The following is a 12,703-nucleotide window of genomic DNA, read 5'->3' as shown; positions in this document are numbered from 1 at the left end:
TAATTAAGAAAAGCACTCACTTAAAATTAAAAAAATAATATTTTCTTTAAAACATACATATCAAATATATTTTAACATTGCTTCATATTTAGCTGCCCCAACCCAAGTAGTTACAACTACTACTACTACTACAACAGCAGCAGTTCAGATGCCTGTTATTACTATTCAACAACAGCAACAATATTAAAATCTAACAAAAAAATATATCTGTACCTAATTACTGCTTTTTGAAATTTGGTGTAATGACATTGTGGCATTGTGAATCAACTATTGCGCTTAATTAAAAATTTGTATAAAGCAATTTAAAAATATATAGATGTATTGTATATACACTGGGAAGTTTATAATAAAACAAAAGGGATAAAATAAATATATTTCTTTTTTATCAAAATTGTCTACTATTTTAAGTTAAGTTTAATGTTAAAAGCTAATTGGTAGAAGTTAATCTAAAATTATATTAGGTATGGGCCAATTACAGATTTAACCTTATTTATAAATACTAAACAGTTTAAATAAATTGCTTGCAACACAAAATTGGGATCGTGTTTACTTTATAGTACTCCAAAAATTTGGGAGTCTTAAAAAAAATCATCAAGGTAATAAGAATCAGTTAGTAATATGATGTTTTTCAAGAACCATAAACGGCAAAAAGTAAACATAATCAACTGAATAATTTTTTAGACTTAAACAATAATAAAATTTAGCAATATAACTTAAATTAGATTTATTTAATAACTACGCATTACTATGAATAAAAGAAACAAGCTTCTAACAAATTCAAAATTATTATAAAATATAAGCCAATAAGAAAAAACACAAATTTAACACCCCTTAAATTAATTTCACCCTATTTCCAAGTTAAAAATAAATTTAATTTAATAAAACTAGTAATTCTTATTAAATCCATATCTAAATATACAAGCAGTTTTTTTTAATTTTGAATTTATCTAATTTTAATGAATTTTTGTAAGAAACTGTAGTAGTACCTCTAACCGTAGCTAAATAATCAATTAAATATATATATACTGTAGAAAATATTTAATAATAATTAAGAAAAATCAAAAATATTGAAACTTCGTGAAAAAATCAAAATACATACAATACCTTAACTGTTATATTCCTTCAAAATCCTCCCAGCTATGACTAATCTTTGTATTTCACTGGTACCCTCATAAATTTCAGTAATTCTCGCATCTCTGTAATGCCTTTCAGCTGGCATGTCGCTCACATAACCCATACCTCCAAGAATTTGAATGGCCTGGTGTGCGTTATATGTTGCTGTTTCTGATGCAGAAAGTTTTGCCATAGCAGCTTCTTTAGTAAAATTTAAACCCGCATCTTTCATTTTAGCTGCCCTCCATGTAAGTAAGCGGGCACTTTCCACTCGCATTGCCATCTCTGCCAATTTAAATTGAATTGCTTGAAGCTTGTTCAAAGGTGAACCAAATGCCTTTCTGTCATTTGCATAGGCAGTGGCACAGTCCAAAGATGCTTGGGCAATACCTAAACCTTGAGCAGCGATTCCAATTCTTCCAGCATCCAAAGTAGTCATCGCAATTTTGAAACCAAGACCCAAGTCGCCGATTATATTTTCCTTTGGAATTCTGCAATCTTCAAATATTAAACTTGCTGTAGACGAACCTCGAATACCAAGCTTGTCTTCTTTTTTGCCGAGACTGAGACCTTTACTTGGCATAGGAACAATAAACGCACTTATTCCTTTATGCTTTTTTTCTCTGTCTGTTGTTGCAAATAAAACTGTTGCCGATGCTTCGTAGCTATTTGTAATCCAAGCCTTGGTTCCATTTAAAACCCAGCTATCTCCATCCAATCTTGCAGTGGTGGAAGCAGCACCAGCATCGGATCCATTTCCTGGTTCGCTTAATGCAAAACAACCAATCTTAACACCATCAAGAAATGGTGTGACATATTTCTCTATTTGGGCATCGTTGGCCCATGACTTTATAGGCCCAAGGTACAATGAATTATGAGCACTCATTATAACTCCTGCAGTAGCACAACCTCGGCTTATTTCTTCCATAGCAACAGCATAAGCTAGGTAATCCATACCAGTACCACCATACTTCTCTGGAATGTCAAGCCCCATTAATCCAAGCTCACCCATTTTTTGAATTTGTTCGGTTGGAAAAATATGCTCTTTGTCAGTTTTAGCAGCACTGGGTATTAGTTCTTTTTCAGCAAACTCGGCACAAGTCTGGCGTAACATTTGATGAGTATCGGGCAGCTCGCCCATGTCAGCGAGCACACTAATTGCCCTCATCGATTGATTAGAAACATTTTTTATATATTTTGACAGAGAAAGGCAGCGAGTTAGTACTTTATAAGACATTTTGTTGAACCTTTTTTTTAAATACCCTTAAAAAATACAAATAAAGAAGGATTTTTTTTCGTTTTTCAACACACTATTACACATCATCTATCTGCCTATAAAACTAAAACAGTCTGGAAAAATTAACAGACTTGAGTATGTCTGCAACTTAGTAATCTTAACATATGGTTTTAACTTAATTTTACGAGCAAATTTAGAAACATACTGGCACTGCAATCACAATTGCAGGATTTTTAGTCTATGTTTCCGCCGGTTCCAAAATACCATGTGTCTGTGGGGAATGCCAGACACTTCGGCCCCCGGACACTTCGGCCAAAATTTTTTTTTCAAAACAGCGGGGATTTTGCATTTTAATTACCGCGAGAAATTTTATTTTCGCGTAGATATATACAGTTTTTTAGACCGTATTTGAAACAAAATAAGCAGTAAATTAATATTTTTTTTTAATAATATTATGCAAGAACATGTTATCTTTCTTTCGGTGTGTCAATTTTTTAATTTTACAAACTAAAACCTATAAAAAACTAATTTTGAAAAAACTAATTAAAATTTAAAAAAAATAAATATTTCAAAAACTAACATATGTCATTGACATAACAATCAATAAAAACTTTTATATATACTGTACTTTATGCAAAATTTTATTTTAAATATCGGTAAAATATGGTCTTACGCTGACTTTATACACGGGAATTTTATCGCCGACTCCCCGCCGTTTTTTGCAGGACAAATCTTCTGGGAACTCTTTAAACGTTTTATTCTTTGTGTTTTAGTATATAAATTTATATATATTAACACTGGCAATAACTAATAACATGTTTATACACATTCCTCAGTGTAAAAAATGAATAATAAATGACCTATTTTCTTCAAATGTCGTTTAGAAAGACGGCCCTATTTCGCAAAATACGTGATATCATAATGCATATCGTCTTGTGTCACCTAAAAGCGCGCGCTTTCAAAATTAGTTTTTTATAAGTTTTAGTTTGTAAAATTAAAAAATTGACACGGAAAAAGAAAGATAACATATTTATGCATAATCTTCAGTGTAAAAAATAAAAAATTAACGCTCTATTTTCTTCAAATATTGTTTAGAAAGGCGGCACTATTTGGCAAAATACGAGATATCATTATGCATTGTCCTCCGTCATCTGAAAGCGCGCGCTTTCAAAATTAGTTTTTTATAGGTTTTAGTTTGTAAAATTAAAAAATTGACACACCGAAAGAAAGATAACATGTTCTTGCATATTATTATTAAAAAAAAATATTAATTTACTGCTTATTTTGTTTCAAATACGGTCTAAAAAACTGTATATATCTACGCGAAAATAAAATTTCTCGCGGTAATTAAAATGCAAAATCCCCGCTGTTTTGAAAAAAAAATTTTGGCCGAAGTGTCCGGGGGCCGAAGTGTCTGGTTACCGTCTGTGGGCTGCATTGCATAGAGAATATTTATTAACACGACTCAACACAGCCGGCGCCAGCTATTATCACTTAAACAAACTAACGAAAATATTGACTAAAGTCCGTGGGTCACTTCACTTATGTGTATTTAAAACTTGGACTCTCAAAGGTAAACACTTTTTTGATCGGATCTAGTCATATTAGTTTTTTTTTAAAAAAAACCACAAAAATCCAAACATAATTTATACGTAGTTTCATTTCTTGTTTTGGATTTTTTTGTTTAAGGAGACAAAATTTGTATTTTAATTTTGTTTATAGTCTAAAATAAATGTATACTTAATTTTTTTAAATACAACTTTGATAGAAAAAGTTTTTACCTCACGTTTACGAAATCAGGAAAGCCGGGGATTTCCCTGAAAACTCGTGCTTTAAAAATTTTTTAAAAACAAATTTGTTAGACATTATGTTTCACAGCAGCACTCAAAAAACTTTTTGGACGTTTTCCAACGTAGAAGAAATAAAAAAGTTACGTTACAATGGCAATGCCAAATATAGAAAGAATTACTGTGCAAAGAACACACAAATTGAGCCATGTAAATAAACACTGTTATTTTTTTTGTATATATTTTTATTCTTAATGTGGGAAGGTCGAATGCGCGACCTAATAAAAGAGTAAAATTAGTTACTCCGACTCAGTCTCGAGTTGCCTTCGGTTTGGGTTATTATATAGATTATAATTGCCCGGTTATTGCGCTGCTGATTAACTGCCGACTCAGCAGGACTAGGAGTACATGACGCTTATAGTGCCTTACTCAAGGGCACTACAGCATGATAGCAGTGGGAATGGAACCGACGACCTCATGGTGGTGTAGTATATGTTTTTAACTTTTACACCACGCTGCCGATGTATAATAATAAACTGTGATTTCTATAATAAATTAGGATTTGTACTTGCCTGTGACAACTAAAACCTAGAAATAAGTTAATAAACCAATAACTATAACTAAAAAACATTTTTGCAATAAACCATAGATAAAGTAATTAAGGTTAAAACCCCCTTAGTAGTCATGTTTAAAATATTTTAGCGGACGATCACTTTTTTCTAACCACTAAAGAACATCGAATTGTGGTTCAATATTACGAAAATATATTAAGAGATGTTTGCTGGAAATTTAATCCCCCAATGCCCCTCAATACTGTTGGTACTGCTTGCTTCTACATGAAACGCTTATACCTCAGAAAATCGGTTATGGATTATCACCCAAAAATTATGTTTTTAGTTTGCATTTGGCTTGCTTGCAAGGTTTGTATATAAATAATGTTTACTACTTTATATACTTATTTATCCTCTATGTGGGAAGGTCAATTTACGACCTAAACATAGAGTAATATCAGTTACCACAGTCCAGTCACAAGTTGTGTTTGGTAGTTTGGGATGTTATAAATTATTATTGCCCGATAATTATGCTGATGATTAAGTGTTGGCTCAAGAAAAGTTTATACCGTTGTACCTTACTTAAGGGCATTACAGCATGAAATTAAAATCATACTTGAACCTAATGTAGGGAAGCCAAGTGATCTGACCATTACACCCTGCTGTCGGGCTGTTACAAATATTATATTAAGCAAATAAAAACGAACAGTTATACAAACATTACCATATAATTACCGGCAGCGTAATGTAGTAGTAAAAACACTTGCTACATTAAATGAGGTGTGGGTTTTATCCCCACTGCTCTCATGCTGCAGCGCCCTCGAATAAGGCGCTATAAACAGCAGTCAACTCGAGACTGGGTTGGAGTAACTGATGTTACTTTATGTTTAGGTCGCGCAATCAACCTTTTCACATTGAAGGTAAATTTATACAAAAAAATTTACAAAAATAATATTTTGTTGTTTTATTTTGTTTAACAGACAGAAGAATTTAATATTTCAATGGAACAATTTGTTCGAAACATATCATGGGCAGATGAACATACTGGTGAAGCTGTACTTACCATGGAACTACTTCTTATTCAAGTATTAACATTAACATGCTACTACATGTTAAAAACAGATGCCTTAAAACAGTTATAAACAAAATCTTATTGTCGTATGTTTTTTTTTTGAAATAAGAAGCAAATTACTGATTATGTATGTGTAACAAAAGTTAATATTTAGTATGTGCCTTATTAATATGGTTTGATGTGATATTTTTTGGTACGGCACTTTAATATTTTCATGTACTGCATTATATATTACAGGAACTAAACTTTCACTTAACTATTCACAACTCCTTCAGGCCCCTAGAGGGATTTTTAATTGATGTTAAAACAAGATTTCCCAATATGAAAAACCCAGAACAACTGCGGAAATTTGTAAATCTGTTTTTCTCTTAATGTATTAATAAATATGTAATAACATGAAATTTCAAACGATTTGCCGATTTGTGTTTAATTAAACAAAATTTAACACGAATTTATTATTTTTGTATATACTATGTTCATAGGCTAAAGATTTTATTGTGCGATCATTAAGTACTGATGTTGGATTACTATTTTCTCCTTCACAAATTGCACTAGCTGGTTTACTTTCATCTGCCTCCAAAAACAGAATAAATATTGACAGGTACTTGAACATGTTTTTCATATTTACCAAGTTGATTATTAAACTTTAGTTCATGCTTCAAGGCTACTAAAAGTTATTTACAAAGGAAAAAAATTATAGACATTAGATTTTTAAAAAGTCAAATTTACTTATCCAACCAATAACATATTTAAACTGAAAATTGTTTATAACACTAGATATGTAACTGATGTGCTATTAAATGGACAAGACCAAAAGTTATTAAAGGATACTATAATGCGAATACAATCAATCAGAACAATGGTTGAAGCAGCAGATTCCGTTTTTCCACCTAAACAATTAGTTAATCCAATAAAAGAACGCCTTCAAAAATGTTATAATAAGGTAAATGCTATTTTAGGTTGAAAATATATGGAAAATAAACTTCTGCTATAAAAAGTTGCTATTTTTATTTCATATTATCTAAATAATTGAAAAAATCTGAAAATTGGGAATTTTATAGAAATTTAACCTGACTTTGTCCATAACAATTTTTCTAGTAACATACTCAAAAAAGAAATTCGGATCTAAAACGAGTTCTTTTTTATACAAATTTGACAAACACTATTCTAATCAAACTCTAAAATTTTTCAGGCAAAAGACCCGACAAGTGAAGAATATTTCCAAATTCAACATCAACTTGAAATTGAAAAAAGTGAGAAACAATCAAAGAAAAGAAAATTAGAACATGAGAAACGACAAAAAATGGAAGCTGACCTTCTTGGATTTTAATTTTTTGTTTATGTATTTAAAAACTGTTTTCGGCTACATTTAAAATTTTAAAAAACTAACATGACAACATTTTTTTATAGTTCTAATTTGTATTACATTTTGTTTAAGGTTTACTACTTAATCGTTGCTAGTTTTTTATTAAATAAATAATGAATTAAAATACCACATATGTATCTCGTTTATCAGACAAATAAACTTTAATAGGTTGAAGGTTAAATAAATCAAACAAATCGCATCATTGCTTGTTGTTTTGCAAACTTTGGCAGCATTGTTTAATATAAACTTTAGTAACCCTAGTAAATATCATGTTTTTATAGCCCCAACATTTACCAAATAAAAGTTAATATTTAAGTAAAAGGATTTGGCAGTTATCTTTTGTTTACAATAAATGGCTAAACAAAGAAATTGTTTTTAGGTTGGAGGTTGAAAAATTTGGCGATTTAGATTACAAAAACAGGGTCCTGCGTTAAGATATATAAAACAGATAATAAAGTATAAAAAGATCAGATGTTGTACAGTTTAATAAAGCTTGTAACTCTTTATCAACACATTTTTGTTGTAAAAAAGTTACGCATTAAAAAATTATAAAGTTGTTCCTATTTAAGTAACATATTCAATTGTTTAAACACTTTTGTAAGTTAATAGTTTAACAGTCCATGAAAAATAAAAATAATGAAATGCTGTTCAATAGCAACTGCATTAATTGGATTGGTTTTAATTGTGCTGGGTGGAATAGCTTTGTATGTCTATGATGTTATTTATAACAATGCTGTAAAACAGGTGCTAAAATAGTTTAAAGTTGTTCTATAGTAACTCATTAGTATAGGTTTTTAAAATAAAGAATATTTAAATAATAATGGCTGTTAAATTTGTTACAAATCTAAAATGCTTGCAAGTGACATTTTCCATAACTAATAAACCCAATGCAAATATTTACAATTTATAATGTAAATACATAATACTTTACCCTTTAAAACAAACATTCAATTTTTGCAGGAAAATGTAAAGTGTGTTAAACAAATATAATACACACACTAAATATTATAGGAATTTGCTCTTTTAAACTTTTAAACAAATGCTTTGATATTTTAAATCCATTTATTATTTACCAATGAAAATTTTTTTAAAAACATGTAGGTTCAATACAAATTTATGTTGGGTATACAAAGATCTTATAGTTTTAATTCACTTTTTAAAAAACTTCATCAATAATGAAAATTATAAAAATTGTTAAGCAAACTTCAGTGGTGCCAGGAACAGCAATGTATAAGTTAAATTGGGAAAGTGTTGCAGTGCCAGTATACAGGCATTTTTATCTATTCAATGTTACCAACAAGGAAGATTTTCTTAACCAAAAACGTGGCGAATATGTAAAACCTGTTTTGCAGCAAATAGGACCTTATACATACAAGTAAGTACCACACTTAATATATTTAAACAAAGTTAATTACCTAAAAAATATTTTTTTATTAACCAAAATCTATTTAAATGCATTTTTTTGCAAAAAGACTTTTTAGAGTAACTATAGTTAAAAAAAAATTTAATTTCAGAGAATATTTAGCAAAAGACAACATTCACTATTTAAAATATGCTGAAGGTGAAAATCAGCAAGTGTATTATCGACAAACAGCAACTTTTTACTTTGATGAAGAAAAATCAAATGGAAGTAAGAGTGACCTTGTTACCACACTCAACTTTGTAGTAGCAGTAAGTAAAATTTGTCAACAAACAAAGCTTCAACTCTTCTGTTAATATTTCCTTTCAAGTTAAAAAAATAAAGTTACACAACAAAATTAAATTCTAAAAAAAATTATCACTTATTGTAACCACATAAAACAACTTTTTTAGATAATTATTGTAAAGGACTTAAATAATTATTGCAGATACTTCCTGATATTCTGAAGAATTTTATTCCACCTGGGCCTACTCTAACTTTGCTGTATAAAACTTTAAATGAGTTTATTGAAAGAACATCATCTGAACTGCTTTATACAATGCCAGTGGGAGATTTTTTATTTGGTTATCATGATCCAATACTAAATGAAATCATAGAACTATTAAAAAACCTTGGTTTGATTCCAGAGGAAGTTAATTTTGAAGAGTTTGGATTATTTTTACTTGTAAAACAATTGTAACTACTTGTATTAAACAAAAATGTTAACATTTTGTTTAAGTCAATTGTAACTACTTGTATTAAACAAAAATGTTAACATTTTGTTTAAGTCAATTGTAACTACTTGTATTAAACAAAAATGTTAACATTTTGTTTAAAAACAAAAATGTTAACATTTTGTTTAAGTATACATTTTAATATATTAAAAATGTCTGTTAAAAATTCAAAAAAGTCAAATTAACAACCTTAACCTAAACAACACAAAATTATTATTTTTATAGACAAATGTGTCGCTTGGTTGGCGTGACTATCAGGTGTACACTGGTGAACAAGACTACACATTAACAAATGTAATTACAAAATACAGAAACATGAGGTAAAACATATATTTTGGTAAATATAAAAAGATTTTTCGATCTAGTAATCAAACCTGCAGATGTATAACGCATTAGAAATAGAAGATCTTTAAACAAATTAAATTTATTGCCTATTACAATATAGTTAACTAAAAAACTACTTATATATCTTTTTTTTTTAAATTAGTGAACTTCCATATTGGAATGGCTCCACATGTAATACAATCAATGGCACTGGTACATAACCTTTTGTTAATTTAAAAAATATATTATTGCTTTAATTTTTGTATGATCAACAATTTTAATAATAAACAATTTTGTATTAAGATGGATCTATGACACCTCCTTATATGGACAAAACAAAAAAAAGTTATGTATTTATTGATGAAATGTGCAGGTGTGTGGATTTCTATATGTAATACAACATATGTGATAATATATATACTACATGACTAAAATAGTTAAACTAAAACCTGTTAGAAATAAAGTTTCTGTAAGTAAAGTATGGCTTCTAACTAATGTATATAGATATTATAACACCTGACTTTTATTCTTATTGAACTTGCACTCTTTTTATAAAGAAACATTAACTTATATTAAATTGTCTTTTTATTAGGTCAATCTACACTGAATACACATCTGACTACGAATTTTTAGGGATACATGGTTGGAAGTATACCAGTTCAAAAGAGTTGTTTCAATCACCTAATAACAACCCTGACAATGAATGTTTTTGCACAAATAAGGAGCATGTTACATGTCAACATGATGGTGCAATTCTTGTTGACAATTGCTTACTTGGTATTAAAAACAAAATTTTTGTAGTACAGCTAAACTTATGTCCAAAATTTTTACAACTTAATTAAAATTCCAATATACGTAAATATCGGAATCGGAAGTGTAATATAGTATTTTTGCATGTACTACATAATAAAACCCACTGCTTTTGGGTAAAAAGCCTTTTAGTAAAGTACTATACCTGGTATTACTTTCTACTGAACGACAAACAGGCATTAAGACCATTAACATCATACACTACAAAATTCAACTTAAAACTTGGCTGTAGTATATTAAATGTATGCAATCCACTATAAACTATCTAATGATTACAATAACACAACAATTTGTTTTGCTTAAGGTGCTCCTATCCTAGTTTCATTTCCACATTTTTTATACGAAGATGGTTTTTACAGCAGTAAATTAATTGGAATGGAACCAAACAAAGACAAACATGAACTGCTACTTGTATATGAACCGGTAAATAAACAAATGTCAATATTACCAAAGTTGATCAGTGGTTCACCTTAAAAATTAATACAAAATATATATACTGCAATAATGTATGCTACTATAATATCTCCTTCCTTAAAATATACAGTATTTATGTTTAAAATTTTAGACCACAGGATTGGTAATTAAAACAAGAAGTAGAATTCAACTTAATATTTTTATGACACCAAATCCAAGAATCAAGTAATTACCGCTATCAAGCATTTTTGTGTAAAATTTTTTAACCTCTTTATCCATAGAAAACTACGCATTTGAACATTTGAACCTGATTAAAATCATGTATAATACACATTTCATAAGTTGGTTAATAGATTTTTTCTTTATAGTCTTTTAAATCAAATTCAAGAAGAATTTGCATTTCCCATAATATGGTTAGAAGAAGAAGCCGAACTTACAGAAGAATATACAAAATGGTTGACAAAGTAATATTTAATTTACACTTACTTAAAATACAATTAATTTAATTAAACAATTATAATGAATATATCCAGCCTTTTCTGTTATATTTAAAAAATAAGGCTTATATTTCACAAGTAATATTTAAAAAAAGGCTTATATTCATCAAAATTAAACCGATTTAAATTTAGCGGATATTAATATTTTGTACATAAAACATACTTTTTAATTTCTAAGTTAATAAATATCCTTTTACAGGTTATTATACAGTGTGGATGATTTATTTTTACTGTTTCAAATTATTCTTTGTATTATTGGAATCTGTTTGTTTATTGGCGGAATCGGCTCCTATTTTCTTTACGATAAGGTGGAATTTATAACTTAGTATTTGTTTAACAACTGTAGCCAAACAAACAAAATTTAATATCAATATCTAACCCTCGAAACTTAAGATTTTGTAATATTTTTTTAAACTACATCTAAAACTTTAACCCAGGTCAATAACATTCTAATGTTTTTTGTGTTTAGAAAAAAAACACAATAGAAATTAATAAACTTAATAAAGATCAAAGCAAAGAAAAGGGTAACCTCACTATATTTTAAAGTTTTAAACTTTGTGTAGCTTACAATGTTTCCTGCTTAACACGGAGCATAACCATAAACTATACCTTTTTTGTATTCATATCTTTATTCATAAGGTGAAAAGGCAAATTTTATTGTCTGAACCTAGAGTAACGAATCCCGTTTTAAGTTGCTTCTGGTAGATTGGAAAGTTATTATTATTACCTAATAATCTTCTTATTCGATTTGGGCTCGTTAGAAGTTTGTTGCATTTGGCCTTACTTAAGGATGCTGTAAATGCGACATGGAAAAAGTGGGATTTAACCCAACGACCTCATGTTGTAAATAAATGTGTTTTTACTACCACAATACACTGCTTGCTATTAAATGCATTACCTTTTTACTAATATTTGCAGAAACCACAAAATCAAAAGGATGCAGATATATATCCACAAGTTCAACAACACAGTTAGTCACAAATTAAGAATAAACATTTTTCAAATATTCACAAGGCAACCCTAATGTGCAAACACTTTCACTAATTTAATTATTTTTTTATTTTTTGTAGGCTAATTTAAAAAGTAAATTTTTGATTATATGTTTAAATAGCATACACGAATTTAATTTGTAATTTTTATGGCATACTTAATATAAAAATGAATTATACTTACATCTTCAAATTGATTTAAATTTATACATAATACTTTAAATACCTTCTGCTAGTCCATTTTACTATATGATTAAAATAAATGCTTTCAAAAATGATTTTCTGTGCCTAAATTAATGAGTTACTACAAATTGTATTAACAAAAAAGCTGAGTTAAAAAAATTTATAACAAGGGCGCATTAAGCTAATTGCTGAAAGCGTTGTCTAAAAACCGCACATACGGCAAATCT

General features: G+C 28.8%; 3 protein-coding genes across 3 annotated transcripts; 2 read left to right on the top strand and 1 right to left on the bottom strand.

The window, feature by feature from the left end:
• Positions 1-103: 103 nt before the first annotated feature.
• On the bottom strand, positions 104-2,370 carry LOC145742520 (short-chain specific acyl-CoA dehydrogenase, mitochondrial-like). The gene has a single exon (XM_082560331.1). The coding sequence runs from the start codon at positions 2,348-2,350 to the stop codon at positions 1,106-1,108; it is 1,245 nt and encodes a 414-aa protein (XP_082416457.1). The 5' UTR covers positions 2,351-2,370; the 3' UTR covers positions 104-1,105.
• Positions 2,371-4,169: 1,799 nt separating this feature from the next.
• Positions 4,170-7,278, top strand: LOC145758908 (cyclin-H-like). Its single transcript, XM_082572604.1, has 7 exons — positions 4,170-4,347; positions 4,840-5,057; positions 5,669-5,773; positions 5,998-6,111; positions 6,243-6,361; positions 6,538-6,703; positions 6,953-7,278. Exons 1-7 carry the CDS (start codon positions 4,218-4,220, stop codon positions 7,088-7,090), a joined length of 990 nt encoding a protein of 329 aa, XP_082428730.1. The 5' UTR covers positions 4,170-4,217; the 3' UTR covers positions 7,091-7,278.
• Positions 7,279-7,762: 484 nt separating this feature from the next.
• On the top strand, positions 7,763-12,279 carry LOC145751941 (platelet glycoprotein 4-like). Its single transcript, XM_082568142.1, has 13 exons — positions 7,763-7,870; positions 8,326-8,501; positions 8,641-8,797; positions 8,974-9,210; positions 9,485-9,579; positions 9,747-9,796; positions 9,887-9,956; positions 10,176-10,360; positions 10,698-10,816; positions 10,959-11,032; positions 11,176-11,271; positions 11,504-11,612; positions 12,223-12,279. Exons 1-13 carry the CDS (start codon positions 7,763-7,765, stop codon positions 12,277-12,279), a joined length of 1,533 nt encoding a protein of 510 aa, XP_082424268.1.
• The last annotated feature ends 424 nt before the right edge of the window (positions 12,280-12,703 follow it).

This window comes from Corella eumyota, chromosome 1, assembly GCF_963082875.1.
Source record: "Corella eumyota chromosome 1, kaCorEumy4.1, whole genome shotgun sequence".
NCBI classification, from domain to species: domain Eukaryota; kingdom Metazoa; phylum Chordata; class Ascidiacea; order Phlebobranchia; family Corellidae; genus Corella; species Corella eumyota.
This window is presented reverse-complemented; position numbering and strand designations above follow the sequence as displayed.

Excerpts from the sequence above, each read along its gene's own strand:
- LOC145742520 (XM_082560331.1), bottom strand. The coding sequence starts at position 2,350 with ATGTCTTATAAAGTACTAACTCGCTGCCTTTCTCTGTCAAAATATATA.
- LOC145758908 (XM_082572604.1), top strand. The coding sequence starts at position 4,218 with ATGTTTCACAGCAGCACTCAAAAAACTTTTTGGACGTTTTCCAACGTA. Across the intron at positions 5,058-5,668 it reads GCATTTGGCTTGCTTGCAAG|ACAGAAGAATTTAATATTTC; the intron begins GTTTGTATATAA and ends TTTGTTTAACAG. Across the intron at positions 6,362-6,537 it reads AACAGAATAAATATTGACAG|ATATGTAACTGATGTGCTAT; the intron begins GTACTTGAACAT and ends TTATAACACTAG.
- LOC145751941 (XM_082568142.1), top strand. The coding sequence starts at position 7,763 with ATGAAATGCTGTTCAATAGCAACTGCATTAATTGGATTGGTTTTAATT. Across the intron at positions 11,033-11,175 it reads ACACCAAATCCAAGAATCAA|TCTTTTAAATCAAATTCAAG; the intron begins GTAATTACCGCT and ends TTTTCTTTATAG. Across the intron at positions 11,613-12,222 it reads CCTATTTTCTTTACGATAAG|AAACCACAAAATCAAAAGGA; the intron begins GTGGAATTTATA and ends TAATATTTGCAG.